Below are 24,297 nucleotides of genomic sequence, written 5' to 3'. Positions count from 1 at the left end.
CTGCTGCACCACACGCACACGTCTGAGAACTGGACTCCCAGAAGAAACACGTGTCGCGGGCCACTCCACGACGCCGGTGTCTACAGCGCCTGCAAGACTGTGTCGGGGTCGGGTGACGTCTGACAGGAAGCAGAGGCGGCCGCTCCTCACCCCGCGGCCACAGAACCTCAGCCCCTCACCCAAGGGGGGTCGTCGGCTGCCCTGCGAGGAAGAGGCTGGGGTGGGCGCAGAAGCACATAATGATACAAATGGGTTTTACAAAGCAGTGCTGTTTGTACCAAAATATTTAATGAATGTGCTGTTAAAATAAAACCAACAAAAGAAATAGTAATACAATTTTACTTGTTTATATTTCAGTTCTTAAGGTTGACACACTGAAACTACCCTAGCACAACGTCCACGCACCCGGTAACTGAACAAGACAGACATAGCAAGCGGCACAGGGGAGGCCTGGGGGAGGGGTGCACTTGCTACCTCCCTCATCACACATGACCTCGGCAAGCGTTAGTATGGTCAGCAGAAAAGAGATGGGAAACAGCCCACGTGTCTATGTACAAGCCGGTGCCTCTTGTCGCCAGTCACAGAGCACAGCTGTCACCTGCCACTGTGGAGATGACGCCTCTCAACTCTCCTAAAGGCGCCAAACGTCCACCCCAGCCTTCTCGGAAGTGAGACTGCAGCACGTTGGAATGCGGAGGTCCACACCCAGCCGGGCCTCCCTCACACACACACGCACTCACACTCACACACTAGGAAGCTTGGAGTGAGGGAGTTCTTCACTGATGGCGTGAAGGAGTGCCCGGGGCCAACAACCCTCGAGTGAAATCAAGTGCGCACATCACCACATAATTCCGTTACAGATGAGCGGTCTCCATCTGGGATCTGAACACCGCATGGGGCACTGGGAAAGATCTGATACATGTATGTACACATGACACATGACACAAGGTAAGCTTTGTCCATGTTGTGATTAATCCTGCCTCGTAGTCGGTCGAGTCACCACCCAGCGCCCAGGCTTGTAAATCATTTTGGCAACTAATCCTAAAAAAATTAACAGAAACTATGAGTTGCATAGAATTGATCAGACGTGAATAATGCCAAACCAAAACCTGTGCATCAAAGCTTAACAGAAGCTGAGCTTCCACTGCGGCGAGACCCTCCTGTCGCAAACGCAGTGCTTCTCCAAGTCCACCTGGGGCCGCGCTGGCACCGAAGCAGGGAGGAACGACGGGGATTTCTGATCCCCATCTCCCTCCCCCACCCCCGATATATATATATATATATATATATAGTATGTATATTTTATTTTAAAAAAATGAAAGGTTTAGGGGAAAGAAAAACCCAACACACAGAAGGACCCCACACTCTGGTAGCGTCCCCTCAGCCTTTAGGCTGGTGAGGGAAGAGGCCTGGAGCCGTGTGTTCGCAGGGCATCGGCTGAGCGAGCAGGTGCGTCAGCGTCAGTAGTGAGGAGAGCCTTGCCCACAGGCTGCCTGCTCCGGGAGCGCCGGGCCAGTGACCTACCAAAGCACGTCTGTGGGTCTGACTTAAGTATGTTCTGGTCCTGGGACATGTCACAGAATCACACATCTGGCCAAAGAAGGCAACAAAAGGTGTTTTCTGAAGGTGTCCGGAGGCAGCGGCTCTTAGCAAGTCTCTTTCCCCTGAACCCCCGTTGCTGTCTTTATGGAGCTCAGTGTTCGGTTGAACCACGTCTTCTTGGCTGCCTGAACCTCGCTGAGGGCGAGGCCCAAGTGGTGCTCCAGGTCCTGCGAGAGAAGTGTCCATGTGGATGTCGGGCCCCAGGGCCACGGCCACCACCACCGCCTTCCCCGGGGTTCAGCCAGGGACTCGAGTTTTACTCTTCACTGTTGGGAGGGCTCTGGAGGTACCCGTCTTACGTCGGCAGAGAAAGGCTTGGGAGTCTCCTGGCCACGACCTCGTTTCTTGCCTAAACTATTCAAAGGGCCTCCCCACTAGGCCCCGCTCCTGTCCACCACCTACAACAGGCAGACCACGCAAAAATCCACGAAGTCCTAACAGTGGCAGGGCAGGCGAGGTGCTGGGTCCATGTCTGTGGCACCTACTCCGTGCCAGGAGCTTCCTGAGGCTCTGCATGGCCCCCCATCACCGCCTGCCGTGCCTTTCCCGTGTAGTCTGCCCTTGTCCGCACACAACACGGGGCCTCGTGATCTCCCCTGATGCTGAGCGGCTGCACGTGGAGAGTGCAAGAGCCCAGGCGTGCCGCTGAGACCCACAGCCTGTGCTCTTTGTCCACCAGAAAGAATCCGAGCTTTGTGGGGAGCTCTCCACATGACAGTCTAAACCCCGGCTGCTGTTGAGACATGCACTGGTTAAGCACAAACGAACTGGGAGGGCTACAGAACCCCGGGCCGCTGGTTACCTGGATCTTACACTCTGCTTCCACCAGCTGCAGCTTGGTCTGGGCCAGTTCCAGCTCCATCTCCCGCAGCTGGTTCTTGAGCAGCTCCTTCTCCTCGTCTGTGTCCTCGTCCGCGACCTCCTGCACTGAGCTCACGCCCCTCACACGCCCCTCTTTGCTGAAAAGCTCCCGGCAGCGCTCGCAGTCGTCCACTTTTTGCTGAAAGGAGAGGTCAGGTGTGAGGAGCCGGGAACGGGCGTGCACGATGGCGCGGGCACGTCCCTGGGGAGGTGCTGGGCTCCGCAGGCTGCAGCTCCGTGCCAGAGGCAGTGCACCTCAGGCCGAGGAATGAGGGACCAGGGACGGCCAGACACAGGCTTAGGGACCAGGATTTCACTGCACAGCTGAAGACAGGAATAAACTAGCCAACCACTGGGGGCAATTACAACTACTGTGCTGGCATCCGTGTTGTGATGAGGCAGACTAAGCCCCGCCTGCAACACCTGCATCGCATACGGGCACTGGTTCAAATCCCGGCTGTTCCACTTCCAATCCAGCTCCCTGCTGATGGCCTGGCATAGCAGCGGAAGATGGCCCCAGTGCCTATGTCCCTGTACCCCTTTGGCAGACCTGGATGACGTTCCTGGGTTCTGGCTTTAGCCTGGCCTAGTCCTGGCCATTGTAGCCATTTGGAGAGTGAACCAGTGATGGAAGACTGACCTTTCTCTCTCTGCCTTTCAATTAAATAAACAAATAAATAAATGAATCTTTGAAAAAAATTGCTTTTTATACATGGAAGTAATTTTGAGAATAATAACATGGGAGAATGAAAGTTGAAGATTAAAGTGTATAGAAAAATCACAAATACACACTGTATTTTATTAAAATGAGATGTCCCTGTAAGACACATTTTATGTCTCTTAAGGAAACAGCTGCCAGCTAAACCACAAAAAGGCATCAATTATAAAATGTCCCAATTCTACAAATGTAAATATGAAACAAACAAAACCCTAAATAATAATACACACTACAATGTTAATAATGGTGATATTATCTTTAGGTAATGAGATTTAAGGGTTTTCCTCTTATTTTCCAAATTTTATGCAAGAATGTTGGTAAAGTTTCAGTCACCTAGCTTTCTACCTGAGAGGAGAGAAGGGGGTAGATATGGGTAGATATAGTGCGCAGGCTCGCGCTCGCTCTCTCTCTCTCTATATATATATATATAATTTTGAGAATAATAACATGGGAGAATGAAAGTTGAAGATTAAAGTGTATAAAAAATCACAAATACACACTGTATTTTATTAAAATGAGATGTCCCTGTAAGACACATTTTATGTCTCATATATATTATATATATATATATATATAGAGAGAGAGAGAGAGAGAGAGAGAGAGAGAGATACAGACAGATCCATCGCTCTTTCTCCCATCTGCTGGTTCATCCTCAGACGCCCCCAGGAGCAGGGACCTGGCCAGGCACAGCCAGGATCCAGGAACCCAGTGCAGATCTCCCCCACGCATGGAGGAACCGCTGACATGAGCCATCACCGCTGCCGCCCAGGGTCTGCATGAGCAGGAAGCTGGAGTCGGGAGCCTGAGATGGACAGGAAACTCGCGTTCCTATGCTGGGTGCAGGCATCCTCACTGTTAGTTTGAGAATAAAGCAATGCGGTGTTTTCAAAGAGCAGATGCTTGGGGCCCTACGGTCGGGGTCCCTCTGCTCCAGGTAGGACGCCCTGTGCAGACACAGCCCTGCCGAGCACAGAGCAGCGCCCAGCTCCCGTCCACTGAGCTGGAATAGGCTGGAGAACCTGTTCTTTTCTTACATTACTCATCTTGGGATGTGCCTGCTATTCCAACACAGGTGTAGTATAGCTTAAAGCATGCACGTAACAGCCCCGCACTGCCGGCGGACCACGAACAGTCCTAACTGCGCCTGGCACTCAGAGCTCCGAGTCGCAGGGCGGGGAGAAGCGTCCAGCGTGCAGGCTCTCCTGTGGCCTCTCGTTTTCCTGGGCGGCAGCCGCAGCGTCACCGTCAGTCACCCGGGCTCCGGCCAGTCGCCTCGGCAAGGCCCCTCAGCTTTTCTCACTTTGGAAAGCAACCGTCCCCTCCCACAGCCAGCGGGCGGAGCACAGCCCTAAGAGGAGCTGGGGGCATAGAACGTATTTGGTAAAGGAAGACTTACCCGGAGTCTCTCAATTTCCACTTTATTAGCCGTCTGCTGCTTCTCCAGTCTCTCACTCAACTGTGAACAAATCTACAGAACACAACGTGAAACCACGTGACTGTCCGACCACGTGACCATGTGCGTGATCTGGGCTCTGGGCAGACTACAGCAGCGAGCGGAGTGCGCGAGGTCGGGCAGCCGCGCCCACTGCCCAGACGTCCCCGGAGCCTCCAGGCGCCACCCTCAGGGTCCTGGTGCAGAGGAACGAGCCGCGGTCAGTCAGTGACACCAGCCAGGGCGGGCGCGGCAGCCAGGTCCTCGGCGCTGACACCCGAAGGCTCCCAAGCATGCTGTGCATTGCAGTTTAGCGCCTGTCACACGCTGGGCCCAGGCAGGCACTCAACAAACACTGCTCTTCCCCCACAGCCACGTCCCCAGACAGGGCACACTCAAGTCACGGCGAAGGGCAAATGAAGTCACCTGTCAACCAAGCCGGGGGCGGGGCCAGCATCAGGAATGCACAGGGCAGCTGCTGGCCTGGGAGGGGACCCACCTGCTTGTAGTCGCCGATGATGGAGCTGTTCTTTCTGATCTCCGATTCGGCCTTGTCCAGCTCCCGGCGGCACATTTCTTTCAGCTGAGCGAATGAAAAGCAGAAGCGGCTATCTTAGGGGCAAGAGGAAGCTCCGTCCCTCGCCGCTCAGGGCGGGCGGCTCCCTCTGCCCGCGGGGGCTCCGCCTCATCCCCTCCTGCACGCCTCAGCACCCATGCCCTGTTCCTGATGCTAGGGGCTGGCGAGGACAGCCAGACGACCCCACACAGCAGACTCCACTTGGGACGGGTTCCTCCGTGGAAGTTCTCCACCAGCGAACGCAGCTGAGGCCGCGGTGCAAACCAGACCACAGAACTCGGGAGCAAACGGCGGTCTCAGCACCCCACGGCGTGTGGGGAAGGCGCTTCGTCCCCCCAGCGCAGCCAGTCCCAGCTACGCCGGGAGGGCACTCCAGCCGGGAGGGCCACGGCACGCCACGCTGAAAACCCTCCCTGTGACTGCAGGTCTGTATGGCTCAGCAGGAGGCTTCCAGCTCGCGTGCCGTGAGGCCGAGACAGACATCACCTAGCGTGAGTGCTGCCCGGGGGACAGCGACCCTCGGCCCTGACCCTCAGATGCTGGTGCGCTGGGCTCTCCTGCCCCAGGCAAGCACGGGCCGGGGCCCGCTGTGTCCTCCTGGGCTTTACAGAACGGCCAGAAAGGCCTCTGCAGAGAGACTGTAGCTGACTTTCTCAGCTCTGCAGTGCCAACACGAAGCCACCCGACGAATCCCAAGTCTGCAGCGTTTTCGGGACACAGAGGGCCAGCGGGAGGGGCAGGCGCCCTCACCTGGGCAGACTCTTCTTCCAGCCGCCTCTTCTCCTCTTCCGCGTCGATCAGCTTCTGCTTGGTCATCAGCAGCTCCTTGTTCAGCGCATCTGCCTTCTCCTCAGCCTGAAACGTTGCAGACGTGTCGTCACTAAGACTGGGAACTCGAGTGCTTGCAAGGACCTAGAACAGCCCACTGCAAGATGCTGGGGGAGACTGTAAGATGCTGGGGGAGACTGTAAGATGCTGGGGGAGACTGTGACCTGACGGGGAAATGCACGCCCACGGCCACGGCCACGGCGGAGTCACGCTCATGCCCGGTCCCCGCACACGGGGAGCAGAGGGCGGCGAGGGCTTGGCCTGCAGCCTCAACGTTCACCGCTCTCTGACGGCGCCAGGAAGCCCCTGTCGGCTTCAGGCGTTTCAGCGGGGGTTAGGGTGGGGGGTGAGCCAGGAAAAGCATTCGACGCAGCGTCAGGAATCCAGAGACAGCTGCGGAAGGCTGCCGGCCTCCCCGCTGGTAACAGCCTGTGTGTGCCACGCAGCCTCCCCTGCTGGTGGAGGTGGTGTCCCTGAAGCCCAGCAGCCTCCTGCTCTCCCTCTCACGTGTTCTAGAGAGGAACAGAGCTGGGACCTTACATGGAGAACTAGTGGCCTGCCACGCAATGCACAAGGCTGTCGACTACTGGCCAACTGCACACACGTGCAATCAAGCAGCATCCCCGAGCGAGCCCTCTCCATCCCAGAGTAGCTTCTCGGCTCCTCCTCCAGCTCAAACCCAAAACGAGTCACGGGAAGGGAGACGAGGAGAAAACAGTGCGGGAAGTGACCTCCTGTCAGAGGTGCTGCTAGAGCCGACGCGCTCGCCTGCGGAGCACGGGCCACACTCCGGTTCTCTCCTCGACTCATCATCAGACACCCATGAATACTCACAGTGCTGGTCCACTTCTCCCCACCGGCCGTCTGCCTGCCTCACCCTTCCCCTCGGTCTACAGGGCTGTCAGCTGGGGCAGTGACCTCCCCAGACTTGCATACTGTGGGCAGCAGAGCTGGAGCCTGACCCAGAGCTGGGGACTCCACGCCCCCTGCTGGCTACCCAGCACCGTGTGAATACTCATGCAGGCGCTGGGACGGGACGTCGGGAGAGCACGCAGAAGCTCAGGCTTCCGCTCGCCCTCGTGCACTTTAGGAGAGCCTGCATCTGTCCTCCCACGGCAAACAGAAGACCAGACAAAATAGGAGGCTGTTCTAGACACAGAAATCCATCAGCGCAGAACTGTGGGCCCTGGGATTCAAACCAGCCAGCCAGATGAGTGCTATCACTGCCTTCTGCCTGCGTTCCCGGTGCGCATGGCCGTCTCAAGGGGCCAGGGAGGCTGCGGGGACAGCGAATCACCTAACAGAGGCGCTGGAATCATGTCGATGCCCAGTTAACTCCCAGAGCACAGACAGGAGAAACCCGGAAGCACCAGTAGAATACAAACTTCCCTTAGACCCAAACAATAGCCCAAGGATGGAAAAGTAGACACCATGAGGTACCGTGCCAGGTGGGACAGTTCCACAGACATCAGGTCAAACAGCTCTCAAGAACAATGACTAGCACCAGGGAGAGCGAGGGACATTTCATAAGGATAGAAAAGTCACTTCATTGAGAAGGCAGAAATTTGGGGCTACTGTTGTGGTGCTGTGGGTTAGGCTGCCGCCTGTGGTGCCGGCGTCCCATATGGGCTCCAGTTCTGTCCTGGCTGCTCTACTTCTGATCCAGCTCCCTGCTAGTGCCCTGAGAAGAAGGCAGAAGATGGCCCAAGTGCCTGCGCCCGTACCCATGAGAGGTCAGGGCACGGACTAGCCTGGCTGCGGCAGCCATCTGGGGAGTGAGCCAGCAGATGGAAGACCCTCCCAACCCCCCGGTCTCTCCCTCTCTGTAACTCTTTCAAATAAGAAAGTAAATCTTAAAAGGCAGAAATTCAAATTATGTGAAACGAAACCCATCATAACTGAAAGGAGAAGGAGATAAATGACAAATAGATTCACAGACTTCCACTGTTTTCAGTAAGTGACAGGCTGGCACCACAGGTGGCCAGTCTGACCCAGCACAGAACACTCCAGCGTTACCATGGGACACACTGCTCAGCGGACGTGGAAGAGTCACCTGGACAGACCACATGGCGAGCCGTAAACTAAGCACAGATAGATCGACAAAGGGTTAGGATCAGCCAGGCAGTGTTCTCTGATCACAACAGAATGAACCAATAGAATTCCGGAGGGGGGGTCACTAAACAACACTACTGATGAACTAGGATAGGTCAGAGAAGCCCTGAGTGAGAGGAAAGCCACCACATTAACCGTGGAGGTGAGGCGGAAACAGCACTCGTACACGGCGACCCAACAGCTTCCAGTGCCCACCTGAGAAAAGGTTCACAATCAGTTACTCAAGCTTCCTCTTTAAGAAGCTACAAAGGGAACAGATTAAGCCCAAGGAAAGGGGGAAATAATAAAAAGCAGAAATCAATGAAACAAAATACACAGAAAAATCAATGAAACCAAAAGTTGGTTTTTGAAAAGATCAACATGCCTGATAAACTTGTAGCTAGATGGATTAGCGAAAAAGGGGAAATGATACAAATCACTCCTATCAGAAATAAAAACAAGGGGCATCTCTACAGACCCTACATGAAAATGAGGAAATATCAACATTTTAAAAATAATACATTTAATAACTAAGATGAAAAGGCTATATTACTTCAAAGACACAAATAATAAAAACAGGTGCATGCAGAATTAGACAATTTATATAGATTCATTATCTACAAATAAATTGAATTCCCAAATGGTTTCCAGCAAAGAAAATCCCAGGCCTGCAGGACTTCACTAAGGAATTAAAGATTTAATCAGGGACCAATTCTATGCAAAACCCTTAAGAAAAGAAGAAAGGAATAGGGCACAGATCATTTTGTGAGGCCGCCATTATCCTGATGGCAAAATCAGACAAACACATTAAAGAAAACTCCAGACAAGTCTTCCCCACAAATATAAAAAGACTTAGTAAGAGTAAAACCTTCATTAGCAAATGCAATCCTAGTGACTGGAGTGACACAAGGAGAGGAAGTGAGCTGGTGAAGACATGACCGTGACGTGGGAATTCCCTAGTGAGCAGAAAATCTAGGTGAGATTAGCAAGGTCACAGGATATAAAAAGGACACAACAATTAACTGTATTTCTAGAGACTAGCAATAAACTTGAAAATGAAATTTAAAAAGCTATATTATTCCCAATAGATTAAAAAGTGCAATTCTTGCAAACTGAAAACTCAAAAACACTGAAACTGAAAAAGACCTTTGGTAAAAAACGGTAACTCGTGTGTGGCCTGGAAGGCTCAATTGCTCTTCAGATGTCTGTTTCTTCCAGACCCCTCTGGGGAGCAGTGAATCCCAGGACACTTTCCTCATGCCCCTGGCAATGGGCAAGCTGAGCCTAATACACAGCCAAGCGATTCTGAAAAACCACAACAAAGCCGGAGGACTCACATGACCACATCTGAAGGCTACAAAGCTACACAACCAAGAAAGTTTCACTGTGGCGTTAGGAAAGCCGTACAGACCCAGAGTAGACCTACACATGGAGTTAACTGACTCTTGAGTCAGAAGGCCAAGGCCACTTAATAGGGCAAGTTTAGCAATCCCAAGGTCACAGAACCAGCACATGGGCAGATGGGCTCCCAGGCGAGCTCCCTGCCTCTCAGGCCACACTGCCCCACGCCGTGGCCCCTCGCATCCCCTCAGTACCAGTGTTGGCCCAGTCACTGCGCCAGTCCCAGAGGAGATGCTGGACAGGGCTGCCCCCGGGGCCGGTGGCTGGCCTGGAACTTCTCCACATCTGCAGGGTGAAGCTCCGCAAAAGCAGCAGCCGAGGAGGGCGATCAGGGACAGAGCCACTGGAGACACCGAGAGGTGCAGGAGCTGCTCTCCGGACCGCAGGAAGGGAAGCGTGGGGAGGAAGAACGTCCTCCCGAGCTGCACTGAGACCCGAGATCAATGCGGCCCTCACTGTGCACAGAGGAAGACGCTGGCTGATCTTCAGTAAAGACTCAAAACAAAGCAGGGGGACGCGGGAACTTGGACCGGGGCCTAAAGTGAGCAGGAGAAAGTCTGCCCGGCCTTCAATGGGCAAAGGCCGAACGGGTGCTCAGAACTGCCCGTGTTGTAGAACGGACAGTTACAACCCCCATTTTAATGATGAGAAAACTGAGGCAAAAGGGTTAACTAACACAGTTCTCCTGCATTAATGAATACAGACCCCTGAGACTGGACCCCACGAGGCTTGAGCCCAGAGCTCCCTGGTCCTGAACGTGCTGAGTCCCTGCTGGCATCAGGCAGTCCCTGGCTTCTCCACTCACTAGGCGGAGAGGACTGAACACGGAGAGAACTGCGTTTCTACGTGGAGAGAGGCTACGGCCTGATGAGAGCGGCTCTGAGAGGAAGGCAGCGAAGGCAGGGAGAGCCCAGGCTCTGTGACTGAGACGTGGACATGCACCTGCAGAAACTGGAAAAAAGCAGCCAGCGCTGTGGCTCCACAGGTTACGCCACTGCTCGCGACCCCAGTATCCGGAATCAGAGTGCTGGTTCAAGTCCCAGCTGCTCTGCTTCTGATCCTGCTCCCTGCTAATGCATCTGGGAAAGCAGCAAATGACAGCCCAACTGCTTGGGCCCCTGCTACCCACATGGAAGACGTGGATGGAGTTTCCGGCTTTGGCCTTATCCAGTCTTGGCCCTTGTGGCCATTTGGGGAGTGAACCAGCAGATGAAAAAAAATCTCCCTTTCTCTTGCTCTACCTTTCAAATAAATAAATCTTTAAAAAACAAACTGGATTGTGGTGCGGTAGGCTAAACCTCCGCCTTCGGCACCAGCATCCCACATGAGCACTGGTTCGAGTCCCAGCTCTTCCTCTTCTGATGCAGCTCTCTGCTATGGCCTGGGAAAGCATCAAAAGTTGGTCCAAGCACTTGGGCCCCTACACGCATGTGGGAGACTTGGAAGAAGCTCCTGGCTTCAGTTCTGGCCATTGCGGCCACTGGACGAGTGAACCAGCAGGTGGATGACCTTTCTCTGTGTTCCCCCTCTCTGTCTGTAACTCCACTTCTCAGAAAAAAAAAAAAAAAAAAAAAAAAAAAAAAAAAAAAAAAAAAACTGGAAAAGTAGCCTTCCCAGTTAGATGCAGGTATTTGTAGGTGACAGCCAGAGGGCACCACCACCGTGCCTGTGCCTGACTTGTTCAGGTGGTGGTGCCTCTCACAGTACAACCAGTCAAGCCATTCTCACTGTGCCCTGCGCCGTAGACAGTTCTACTGTCCACATCTTACACAATGTCCAAGTAGAAAATGCAAGTCAGCCCGAAGTTTTCTGCTTCACTATTATGTTTCTAAGGATCAGGAATAAGAACTGCTTGATGTTCTATCTCCTTTCTTTATCTCCCATGTGAACCACTTTGAATACCTGATGAATGCAGACTTCCCACCTGTACGAGCCGAATGAAAGAACACATTTCTACCTCTGAGAGTCTAAGGAAAGCAAAGAAATGGACCGATACATAAATCTTCATACTGATTTGGTGAACGGCAAGATGTGGCCCCTAGAGTTCAATCTATATAGTAGGAGATCCCTGTAAACTCCCCAAAGCCTGAACCCATCACTGGAGCCTTAGGAACCAACAAGCAGAAAAGCAATCCTAGGAGCCTGTAGGGAACTGGCAAATTACACTTTCCATGGGTCCAGCCCAGCCCACCACCTATTTTTATAAACAGAGTCCTCCTGGAATAAAATCACTCTCATTGTTTACATTTTGTGCCTGCTGCTTCTGTGCCAATGGCGTATAATAGCAACAGAGGCAAATATTTACAAATGTTTGCCTGCTCCTAATCTAAATCATGAATGAGAGACGACACTTCCTGAAAGGAAGCTTGTAGTACAGAAAATAGAAAAGTGCTCAACCAGAAAAGCCACCGCTCAGAAGTCTTGAGATTAGGAGAAGCAGAGAGAAATGGAACATCAGTCGACAGAAACTACTGAAGGAATGACAGCTGCTGAGCGCTGAGCTGTATTCCAATCGGCAATGTTTACTCAAAAGGCACGAAACGTATAGAATTTGATGTCCTCTTGGGGGGAAGTTTAGTAAACTGTTACTGCCAACTGTTACAGCAAAAGAATCAGCCTGGCTGCTCCACTTCTGATCCAGCTCCCTGCTAATGAATGGCTTGGGAAAGGAAAAGAAAAAGAATCACCAAAAGTTTCTCCATCAACCACGGTTTGGGGAAGAAACTCGAGGACAGTGTGCACATGACAGAAGAAGGCGGCCCCGAGGCTTCAAGAGTTCACGGGTCACTCGCGAAGGAACCGGCAAGGTGGCCACGCAGAGGGCAGCTTGGGAGGCAGCCAGAACTCACGAGGACACGCGAGGGCACCAGCGCACGCAGGGGAAGCCCGTGTCTCGTGTGCACTTCCCGTCAGACTTACGTTATCCAGGTCCTTCCGCAGGGCGATCTTGCTGGTCACCAGCTCGTGGGCTAAGTCGTCATTTTCCTGCTCCAGCCGCATGTTAGCTTCCTGCAGACGCCTGTTCTCCCTCTGAGGGGCACATGGAAACCGGTCAGAGGCAGACAGAGGATGCAAACAGACTCAAAGTCAATTTCTAAGCCCTGTGGAACTCCTAAGTGACGTGGCCAGTCCTGATGTGTTTCCAAGTCAGCAATTTCATCCTTCCCAGCTCTATCAAGAAATACTTCACCAATTCAAGAGGCCTTGTCAAGTAGCTAGCGTGAGGAGAGGCCACCGAACTGTAACAAGCCAGGTGGCTGGTGTGAAGCAAAGCAGATCTTGCTGACTTATTTCAAACTCTCACTGACACTTGAAGCTAGAAACAGTGGAACTGGGTTTTAAAAAGAACTCAGCAAAGTGAGTTACAAGCACTCCCGCCATGTCCTCCAGGCCACAGGCACCGAACCTCGAATCGCTCGATGGGGTCCTCTTGCTGGGCCTGCTGCTCCCGCATGGTGTGATATTCTTTCTCATATTTTTTCAGTTTCTTCTGACTAATCTGCAGGATAAAGCACAGTACAGATTAAGAAGTTATCAGACGGAAGATCAAGACTTCCTCTGGCCTGGTCAGCCCAGGTCCTGTGCAAGTCATACTTCCTACGTTTGGAGGGAAATCGTTAAGTGTAGGGTAAAAGACCAGGACCCCAATAACAATTTTGTCCAGGGGCTTTTCAGTTTTATTAGTTCCCTAAGTGAGGTTTTCTACCAGCAGTGTTCAAATGAATGCCATACCGACGGCCTCTCCTCCCTGAGTTCTGGGTCCTGTCGGTCCCCAGCGACAGGAAGCAAGACAGCCACTGTTCTACTTAGCACGCACCAGTGCGGCTGCTGGATGCCTTCCATCTGGGACCTCACAACAGCTCTCCACAGGAGTTATCATCCTCCTCACAAGACAGGCCACTTCAGGGATAGGGATGTCGGATACTCGAGCCAAAATCATTCAACAAGGTGCCAGCGAACCTGGGATCTGAAACCAGGCAGCTGGATTCCATCCAAAGCACACACAGCCACTTCACTATTGGCCAGGCTCCACCCTCTTTCCACTCTACCGCCGCTTTCACATGAGCAGAATTCTATCTGCCCTTAAAAACAGAGCTCTCAGGGTGGGCATTTGGTACAGTGATTAAGAGCCCAGAGTGCGGGTGCAGAGGCGGCTTTGTGGCATAATAGGTAAAGCCACCGCCTGCAATCCTGGCATCCCATATGGGCTCTGGGTCGTGTCCCAGCTGCTCCACTTCCAATCCAGATCCCTGCCGATGGTCTGGGAAAAGTAATGGAGGATGGCCCAAGCGCTTGGGCCCTGCTTTCCACATGGGAGATCTGGAAGCAACTGCTGGCTCCGGCCTGGCCTAGCTGTGGCAAGTTAGGTCATCTGGGGAATGAACCAGTGGATGGAAGATCCACTCTCCCTCTAACTCGTTTAAATCAACCAATCAGGCCGGCGCCGCGGATCACTAGGCTAATCCTCCACCTAGCAGCGCCGGCACACCGGGTTCTAGTCCCGGTTGAGGCGCCGGATTCTGTCCCGGTTGCCCCTCTTCCAGGCCAGCTCTCTGCTGTGGCCAGGGAGTGCAGTGGAGGATGGCCCAGGTGCTTGGGCCCTGCACCCCATGGGAGACCAGGAAAAGCACCTGGCTCCTGGCTCCTGCCATCGGATCAGTGTGGTGCGCCGGCCGCGGTGGCCATTGGAGGGTGAACCAATGGCAAAGGAAGACCTTTCTCTCTGTCTCTCTCTCTCACTGTCCACTCTGCCTGTCAAAAAGTAAAATAAAATAAAATAAATAAATAAATAAATAAATAAATCAACCCATCCCATATGGGAGTGGTTGGATTCCAATCTCAGCTCAGCTCGGACTCCATCTTCCTGCTAATGCACACCCTGGGAGGCACCATGTGATGGCTCAAGTTTCTGGTTCCTGCCACCCATGTGGGAGACCCAGACTGAGTTCTGGGCTTCTGGCTTCGGCATGACTCAGCCTTGGCTACTGAGGGCATATGGGGAGTGAACCACCAGACTGGTAGTTCTCTTCTGCCTTTCAAATGAAAAATATTTTTAAAAATTGAAAACACAGCTCTCCTGACTACTCCACTTAGATTCTCATTTACCCATCACACTGCCGTCCTCTTCCCCTCCAGCCTCTCTGTACCAACCCCACGCCTGCGTCTTTCATCTCCCCTGCTGCACGGCCTCTGCCTCCTCAACCCCTCTAGGCTGCTGACTGCTCTTGGGACAGAAGCCTCGTGCAGGCTGCCAGGGACTCCCTTTCCACTTCACCGAGCCTCACCTGTCCCCAGCTGGCCTTCAGAACTCCGTGCACGTCGCGCTGTAATGTGACAGCCCACTCCTCCTCCAGGAAGCCCTTGCTCCCTTCCTCTCCTGGCAGGACAACCCCTCTTCATTAGCTGGCCCGCAACGTGCAGCACCACCAGGGCACACTTCCAAGGTGCAACTCTCTTTTGTCAGATTCCTTCTCCTCACCTGCCAACCTACTCCCCATGGTGTTTTCTAAATTACATATTTAAATTATGAGCTGCAAGAGGAAAACGTGCAATTTTAAGCGGATGAGGACTCCTTCTCAGAGCTTCCATCAGCAGCAGCGCAGAGCTCCAGGTAACTAGGACCATTCAAGCTGCTTCTGCCCAACTTCCCTATTCTGCATAGGAAGAAACTGAGACCGGCCAGGGGGACGGGACAGGACTGTCTGCTGCAGCCTGTGCCAGCACCTCGCATCCCTGCTCTGTTCTCTGCCCCTCGTCTCTCTCATCTTGCCTGGGGCTCCTCTCCCACTGACCGTGAACACCTTAACCCGAGTTGAGATGTTTGTAGATTTGCCCTGGCTTCGGTCTATAAGGACATCCACTACACACGTGGGGCGAGGTCGCGAGCTTGCAGAGTGATACTCGACTCGGATTTGTGGTTCATAGCCAACGCTGGGGTGAACATTCATCACACACCTAAGTGATTCACAAGCAAGCATCTAAATCAAATGTCGAATTTATAAACAATCTAACAGATCAATAGCAGAGAAACCAAGAATGAATGAGGCTTGTGGGCAGCACACACTTCCTCCCAGGGTTCTCTGCAGTCCGGCAAATAAGCAGAGGGCAGCCGCGGGCAGCCTCCCCAGGCCCCGATCCTGTAAAGCATCTTCCCCAATCTGCAGGGCTCTCCCACTTTCATTCTCAAGCTGGGACAAGGAAGAATTAACTTGTTTTTCCCTCATAGGAATACATTTTAAAGGGCTAATTACAAAAATAGCTTATTCTACATCTCATTATCCCTGATTATAACTGACTGCACCATTCTCACACAAAGGGGTGGATTCTCACTCAGCACTGTAACAGGAGCTCACAGGCAGCACTGGGAGACGCAGAACCTCACACGCGCCACTCTGCTTCCTGGACTCATGTGATAGCGTAAGAGCACCCCCACCCCTTCTTAAGATTTATTACTTGAAAGGCAGGGTCACACACACACACACACGGGGGGGGGGGGGGGGGGGAGGGAGAGAGGGAGAGAGGGAGAGAGGGAGGGAGGGAGGGAGGGAGGGATATTGATTTTTCATATGCCTTTTCTTTCCCCAAATGCCCCCAAATAGCAGGCCAGCTGAAGCCAGGAGCCAGGATTCCATCTGGGTCTCCCATGTGGATGCCAGGGCCCAGGCACTTGGACCATCACCATCTGCTGTCGTCCAGGTATGCAACAGCAGGAAACTGTACAAGAAGCAGAAGAACTTGGACTTGAATCAGGCATTCTCATATGGGAGTTGGCATCCCAAGCAGCAGCTTGAGCCGCGGAGCCACAAGGCCCAACCCCAGGCAGTTCTTTTTGCTTTTCCTGTGTTTTCCATGATCTCTGCACTGAGCATTATGTTTAAAATTGGGAATGTGCTGACGGGCTGGCACTGTGGTGCAGTGGGTTAACCTACCTCCTGCAGTACCAGCATCCACATGCCACCGGTTCAAGTCCCAGCTGCTCTACCTCCAATTCAGCTCTCTGCTAATGTGCCTGGGAAAGAGGGGAGGATGGCACAATTGTTTGGGCTCCTGCATTAACATGGGAAATCCTGATGAAGTTCCTGATTCCTGGCTGTGGCCTGGTCCAGCCCTGGCCATTGCAGCCACTGGGGGAGCAAACCAGCAGATGGAAGCTCTCTCTCTGCTTCTCCCTCTTCTTCTTCTTCTTCTTTTTTTTTTTTTTAAAAAGATTTATTTATTTTATTAAAGGCAGTTTCAGAGAGGCAGAGGCAGAGAGAGGTCTTCTATCCATTGGTTCACTCCCTAGATGGCCACAACAGCCAGAGCTGTGCCGATCTGAAGCCAGGAGCTAGGAATGTCTTCTGGGTCTCCCACATGGGTGCTGGGGCCCAAGGACCTGGGCCATCTTCCACTGCTTTCCCAGGCCACAGCAGAGAGCTGGATCAGAAGTAAGCAGAGCAGACAGGACTCGAACCAGCACCCACATGGAATGTTGGCACTGCAGATGCTGGCTCCCTTCCTCGTCAACTGCCTTTCAAAAAATAAATAAATATTTTTAAAAAATGCACTGAGATGGTTTTTAAAGTAATTCTTTTTTCTCCTCACGATCAGATGAGATTTATCTTTTATTTATTTTATCTTTTATTTACAGAGAGAGGAGAGAAACAGAGAGAGATTTTCCACCCACTGGTTAACTCTCCAAATGGCTGCAAAGGGCGGGGCTGAGCTAGGAGCCTGGAGTTTCTTTTAGGACTCCTACATGGGTGCAGGGGCCCAAGCAGTTGGGCCACCCTCCCCTGCTTTCCCAGGTGGATTGGCAGGGAAAGTAGATAAGAAGTGGAGCAACTGGGACTTGAATTGGTACTCATATGGGATGCCGGTGCTGCAGGCCGCAACTCAACCTGCTGCGCCATGCTGCTGGCCCCTGGTGTTGTCTTTAACAGCTCAGAATCTTTTTTTTTTTTTACAGGCAGAGTGGACAGTGAGAGAGAGAGAGAGAGAGAGAGAGAGAGAGAGAGAAAGGTCTTTCTTTACCGTTGGTTCACCCTCCAATGGCCGCTGCGGCTGGTGCACCGCGCTGATCCAAAACCAGGAGCCAGGTGCTTCTCCCGGTCTCCCATGGGGTGCAGGGCCCAAGCACCTGGGCCATCCTCCACTGCACTCCCTGGCCACAGCAGAGAGCTGGCCTGGAAGAGGAGCGACTGCGGCAGAATCCGGTGCCCCGACCAGGACTAGAACCTGGTGTGTCGGTGCCGCAGGCGGAGGATTAGCCTAGTGAGCCGCGGTGCCAGCCAGAATTCTTCAGGCTCAGTTCTCAGTCTCTCTTTCCTCCTTCCCTTGAACGTTTCACCCTCAAGTCCCACCACAAACACACAAGAAATAAAATCACCACAGCTTGGGCTGGGTTCACAGCTGACGGGTACTTTTGGATTTGGGGCACCTGTATAGCAGAACTAACTAGGTCAGGCTGCCTCTGAGGCACAGGTCCTGGAGGCCTGAATGGGGGCTGGGGCACCAGCCATCGAAGTCAGCTTCAAGCCTGCTTATGAGGCTCAACCCCTCAGCCTGCCTATCACTTCTTCACTGTCTATTCAAAGCTGGAACTGTGTCTCACTAATGGCTATCCCTGCCCATGCATGTAGGGAGTACCCAGAAAAGCTCACTAAATTAATGAGAAAGGATCTCGTCCCTGAACTGACCATCTTCTGAATGGAAATTGCAACCAAAGTGGACACCGATGCCAGGCTGGGTCACACATTCCACTTTCAGATCAGACCTGCAACACTACTTCCCTCACGTTCCCGTCTCCTGTCCACTCAGGTCTTTCCGTTCTATCTTCACACAGCATCAGATCAATGCACCCTTGGAACCTATCCAAGTATGCAATTACTAAGGAGCTTTCTTCATTCTGTGTCTTCCTACTGAAAAACAGGTCACATCTATTTGCTTACAATACCGCATACCAGTGCTCAGCTCAACGCCTAGAATGTAGTGGAACTCAAGAGAGAGATGTTGAACAAAAACAGACAAGGACCCTCCTTTTAATCTCCTAAGGACGCAGTAGGGGCCTTTATGCAGCAGGTGAGCACTGCTCTGTGTGGTGCTCCCAGGCATCAGTGACAGAAGAGGGATTTTGATCTCAGTCGGCAAACTCCCTGAGGGCGGGATCTTGTTCACTGTGACACGCAAAATGCCTGTCATACGGGAAACAGGAAAATACATGATGAATGGACACATAGTCCTCACTCCTGAAAAAGTCCAAGTTTCGTTTTCTTTCTTACTTACAAAAATAACATTTTAATTGAATTCAGGAAGCAGGGGAAGCTGTGGATTCCGCCTCAGGGCTCTGAATCACACCCACTGGCAGCTGACTCCCATCAGAAGGTTTTGAAAATGACAGTTCTGCATGCAGAGGTATTTTTGCCCTTGAAGATCAAATTTGAAATTCAATCCTTGTTCCGTTTAAATGTGGTTTTTGAAGGGACGAGGGGAGAACCCTAACAAGTTCCTGGGTTAAGACTGGGTTTGTAATTTAGGAAAAACCAATGTTATGCCCATTGCAATCGACACTGGAATGTGACACTGGTAGAGACAGCTCTCTGAAAGTCCCCCAAAGTCACAGTTCTTCCCCTTCACGAGCCCAGACTTCATCTGCCCCTCTCCACCAACAAAATATCCAGCACACCTCAGTGGCTTCATGGGCCCCCTGTTGCTACTCATGGTCCCAGCTGAGAAACCTTGAACTAGAGACAATGCAGAGACCCAGTATATGCCAATTTGATATTCTGCAGAATGCAGTCCCCAATACCCCTCCTGTGGTCACTCACTTGTCATTAATGTCACCAGAATTGGACAATGTGTTCTCTTGAAACATAAGCTACTCGCTCTGAAGAAGCTGGTCCCTGGTCAGCCTCTGGAGCAGGCAGTGATGTTAAGGCCTGCACAGATGGAGACAGAAAGAGTGGCTCCACCCTGGGCAGTGAAGTGGGCCGGTTTGCTAACTAAGATCCTGGGTTTTGTGAGTGGGCAGACCAAAGCCCGAGTCCTGACCCTGCCAATGACCTAACTGTGGGACTACAAACAGGCTGTCTCACACAAACCTCACGTGCTGTGGCACAGGCTATGAGAACATGTGGGCAGGCCTATCGCCACTGCTCTCATGAGGATCCAATGAAATAAAAGGCACATGAATTGAGATTTTTTTTCAACAAATGGATCTGCTACTTGCTGATATTACTATTATTACATTACTCTTGTTAACTACATGAAGTCCTGTCCTGAATCAAAAGACAGAGCTACCATGCTCTGAACATGTACTACAGACAATGAGCCATTTACTTACACAAACTTAACACAGAAAAGCAGCAACCAGGCTGCCTTTTGGAAGAGCAGCTGACTTCCACGTTTGGCTTAACAAAGTGCTGCAAAGCTCACAGTCCCTGCGGGGCTGCAGCGAGGACAGGGTTGAACGTCTGCAGCTCTGCGTGGTGAGGCAATGCAGAGTAAGAAGTGGTCTTGTTCTGTCAAGGAGATCTTGACTCCAAAATGCACACTGCTTTGTGCAGCAGGGTGAGCCGGAAGCCAAACGGAGACACCTGGCCCAAGGCCATCTTCCTGCTGAAGAATGCTTGGGCAGGGGCTGCCCTTTTCAGTCACTGGTTACAAGAACCTGAGTTTTACACAGGACCTGGAAGTGACAAGATACTTCCACACTATTTCACTTAACCCTGAAGACAGCTTTCCAAAACGGGTAGCGCAGGGATTATCTCCCCTCACTGTACTGATGACCGCAGTGGGGTGCTGAGACGCAAAAGACTTGGCCGAAGTTGAGAATTCTGTACTAACTGGCAACACCAGCACAGGAATACAAATCAGGGACGACAGACAGATCAACGGATCACTTGACTGACAGGTCTTAAAAAAAAAACAAAAGGAACAAGAAGTCACTGCCCTCACACAGCTTACAATCCTAATGCATACAACCTACTCAAATTATCTGAATGCCAATTGAGGCTCTGAGTAGTGCTGATTTAGCTCTTAACCAAAAATATCCTCCAAGGGCAAATATTTCTGAATGCCAGAGTTCTGTGTTTCTCCAAATAGCAAACATTTTAAGACAATATTTATATGGAGACGGTGCTATTTGGTTTTTGTAATAATTTATTTTCTTTATTTTTTAAAAATTTGTTTTATTTGAAAGGCAAAGTTGAGACAGAGACAGAGGGGGAGAGAGAGAGAGAGAGAGAGAGAGAGAGAGAAATCTTCTACCTGCTGGTTCACTCCCAAAATGGCTGCAACAGCCAGGGCTGGGGCAGGCTGAAGCCAGGAGCCAGAGGCCCAAGCATCTGGACCATCTTCCGCTGGTTTCTCCGGCCATTAGCAGGGAGCTGGATCAGAAATGGAACAGCTGGCAACTGAACCGGCACCTCTGTGGGATGCTGGTTTTGTAGTTGGTGGCTTAAGGCGCTTTGCCACAGCACTGGCCCTGATGATATATTTTCTTATAGGTAGTCTGAGGACTAGCACATTCAGTTTATGTTTAAAATAACAAGTTTCAATGAAGTGATGGTTCAGAAATACCCTTAGGCAGGGCTCTCTACCAAAAGGGTTAAGTCTTCAAGATTGATGTAAGTAACTCATTGTGCCATATTTTATAGCATAATTTATTCTTCTAAACAAGCCTCACATATCTGACTGGTTCTCAAGAAAAATCCCTATACAGACAGTTTCCCTGTCATATTTCTTGAGTTGAAAATGTTAAAATGTGGGTTTTTCATTTTCCCACCTCTGAAGACTATACTTGTCATGGTTGAGCGTATGAAAGGGATGTGAAGCTCCCAGGACTGTCTGTGATCTCCTGGAAGAAAGTACATATCCGAGGTCACTGACTCATAAAGGGGAAGAAATTGAAAGGAAGGCTAATGAGTTGTGGTGTACGACATTAAATTTTAGATTAAGAACAGAGGATCTAAACTTCTTAAGAAATAAGTTACTTTAGTACCATAATAAGCTCACTTTAAACAGAAAGAGGGAAGGGGAGAAGTAAAAGGCCTGGAAAAAGAAGCAGAGAGCAGGAAGTTCAGACAAGTACAGCACGAGACTCATGGAGGAAAGGAAGACCCACAGGCAGAGAACGAGACCTGCAGCAACACCCCACCTTGTGGCCATTTCAGAAACTACCACACCAAATTCATTTCCTGTGGCACTTCTACAATGAGAAGATGCAGCGGAATGGGGCAGAAAACACTGGAAACGTTAAGTTAGTAGGCCTGATTTCCACCAGGGCTCCTGTTACTGTCCAGCAAGTATTTGACTACCCTGGGCCTCAGATCCCACACTTTATTTTCCCTACGTACTTTACAGGGTTTTGTGAGGAAGAAAAAAGATGCCTGTAAAAACTGTACAAATACTGGAAATTACAATATCATGTTAAGTGTCACCGAAGCAGCTATTCCTAGACTGGCACGTGAGGCACAGTATAGCCAATGCCCAGCTTAGGCAGAAAGCACAACTGGGTAAACCAAACCACGATTTAAAAACAATTAAAAAATTACAGAACAGGATTTCAATGAGGTGCAGAGCCAAAGCTTCCCTGTACACCTGACACCAGAAAGTTCAAAAATGAGTTTCCACACCATTCACCTATCACGAACCCTCTGTTCTCCTTAAAGGGGACTCCCAAGCCACGGCTAACCACGTGCGCTCTCTGTGCTGGCCAAGGCATTCCCACCCCACACAGGCCACAGAACGCATGCAGGGCTCACAACGCGCTGCAGCAATGCTTCTTGGTTCTGAGTTGGTGAGTTGTCATCTTGCCAAAAATGTGCTCAACTGTTGTCTCATCTCCCTGCCAGAGGACAACAGAATTCTACATACAATGATCTCATTTGGCAGAAAAAACAAAACCATATTCTTTTATGTTCTGCTTAATCAGCAGGTGTTCCATTCTGTCAGTGAATTTTAAGAAAAATTCACTTTCTTCTCTGAAATTATATGTGAATAGGGGGAATCGTGAGAACTTTTCCAGGTCTGGAAGGAGTCACAATGCAAGCACACACGATATGTGCTGTGCAGACACACTGAAGGCGGCCTGTCAGCCTAACTCATGGACAGCACAGGCAAGAGAAAAAAACTTCAGAGACCTGCCATCTGGACCATGGAGGCAAACCGTCCATGTACATCACGGGAGTGTTACAGCCTAAGGAGAACCCAAAGGCTAAAATCTCTGGCTCAAGCTATTTTTAAGCCATACCCAAATCCATGTTAACTCTTCCTTGGAAAGCACTTAGCAGAGCCTCAGCGAGCCTATTTGCTCGTCCACTCATTCAACCACAGTGTTTACACGTCAGACCTGTGCTTGGTGCCGAGGACTCAGAGTGAACAGAGTGACAGCCTTGTCTGTTGCAAAGCCCCTCCAGGGGGACCAAGACCAGGTAGGGAGCAGAGAACGGAAAGGGTGGAAGGGTGCTGCCACCAGACACCGTAACAAGGAAAGGCTTCCCTGGCACCCGAGCTGACACTGAAGCCTTGCAGAGAGCACAAACCACGGGCATAGAATGCAGCCAGCAAAGGCCCGGGAGGTGAGCAGGCTTCACTTCTGAGAACAGCGAGGCCAGGACCCTGTGACACAGCGAGAGTCAGAGGAAAATGCAGTAGGAGATGAAATCAGGGAGGATCCCACAGCTGAGCCTCATAGGCCCTGGACACGACTACTTAAACAAGGGAGACAAGACAGAAGAAAGGGAAGGAAAAGCCCACTGTGGCAAGAGCAGCTGATGACGACAGTTCGCCCAGGGTGTTGGTGACAAGGGTGGTGCCCACAGGCAGGGTGTATTTTGATGACAGTTTTGGATGTGGACCATGAAAATGCACACTATGAGAGGAAGAGGGCCACGGGTGACAGCAAGGTTTCGGCCTAAGCAACCAGGTGCCATCACTGAGATGCTGACATTAAGAAAGCAGTAGAGCTGGGGGAGGGCAGGGAAAACACACCCAGAAAAAGAGGCCACATTCTCTCGTGTGCTAGAACAGGTCCATGGGCACAAGTGACTGAAGAACCTCAGAACTCACTGGCTTCCATGCGCTCTGTGAACGCATTCTCTTTCAACATATTACTGGGAAGTGTTTTGAGTCTGCCTGGAAAAATCAGAGAATAAATAATGACAGAAACAGCTATCATTTCCTGAACCCTTAATAATCAGCAGACAGAAAGTGAAGCACGGAACATAATACTGTAGTTAACGCTCACACATAAAAGCACTTAACCACATGGTACTTGGCACATGGCCAGCTATCGTAAATTTCAGTCATACTGCTTATGAATTACATAACATTTCAATCTGAATGGAAACTTTAAAGATTATTTTAATTCCTAGAATTTAAAAAAAAAAAATCCTCCATTCATTTAACATTATGGTTTTTGTTTCCCTGGCTAAATGGTAGTTTTTACATGCCCCCTTTAACTGACAAGGTCTAGCTTAATGCAGACATATTAGTCTCAGCTGTTTTTAAAGGCCCAAAGTCCTGCCTGCTACCTGTGTGAGTGATAAAATCCTAGAACTTACAAATGGTCCCCTGGGACACCGTCTTACCAGTTTACACCCACTTAGCTTTGAGCTGCTGTTTTAGGCACCTATCTTATTTCAAGTTCACCCAAGTATTTAAACATTTCTTGGATTGTATTTTTTTCTAGCATCTCTACTTGTTAAAAGAAACAGACCACCTGCCTCTGTACCTTCACAGCCGCTGCCCCTGCCACCTGGAAGCCCCGCTCTCACTGTCCCCACCCACCCAGTCGCTACTGAGCCT

At 51.1% G+C, this 24,297-nt stretch overlaps 1 protein-coding gene across 15 annotated transcripts in view; it reads right to left on the bottom strand.

Annotated features, from left to right (window-relative positions):
• Positions 1-266: 266 nt before the first annotated feature.
• Positions 267-24,297, bottom strand: part of RABGAP1 (RAB GTPase activating protein 1) — a 191,193-nt gene continuing 167,162 nt past the window's right edge. For all 15 annotated transcript variants that reach the window (XM_008273353.4, XM_008273352.4, XM_070056593.1 and 12 more), the window contains 7 exons: positions 12,917-13,009; positions 12,430-12,540; positions 5,941-6,045; positions 5,113-5,196; positions 4,578-4,649; positions 2,405-2,602; positions 267-1,769 (listed from right to left, as the gene is read on the bottom strand). In XM_008273353.4, the coding sequence (XP_008271575.1) occupies positions 1,647-1,769; positions 2,405-2,602; positions 4,578-4,649; positions 5,113-5,196; positions 5,941-6,045; positions 12,430-12,540; positions 12,917-13,009 (786 nt within the window). In that variant the 3' untranslated portion in view covers positions 267-1,646. The remainder of the gene's footprint in view (positions 1,770-2,404; positions 2,603-4,577; positions 4,650-5,112; positions 5,197-5,940; positions 6,046-12,429; positions 12,541-12,916; positions 13,010-24,297) is intronic.

Source organism: Oryctolagus cuniculus, chromosome 1, assembly GCF_964237555.1.
Source record: "Oryctolagus cuniculus chromosome 1, mOryCun1.1, whole genome shotgun sequence".
NCBI classification, from domain to species: Eukaryota; Metazoa; Chordata; class Mammalia; order Lagomorpha; family Leporidae; genus Oryctolagus; species Oryctolagus cuniculus.
Note: the sequence above shows the minus strand (reverse complement) of the source record. Positions and strands in the feature narration are given on the sequence as shown.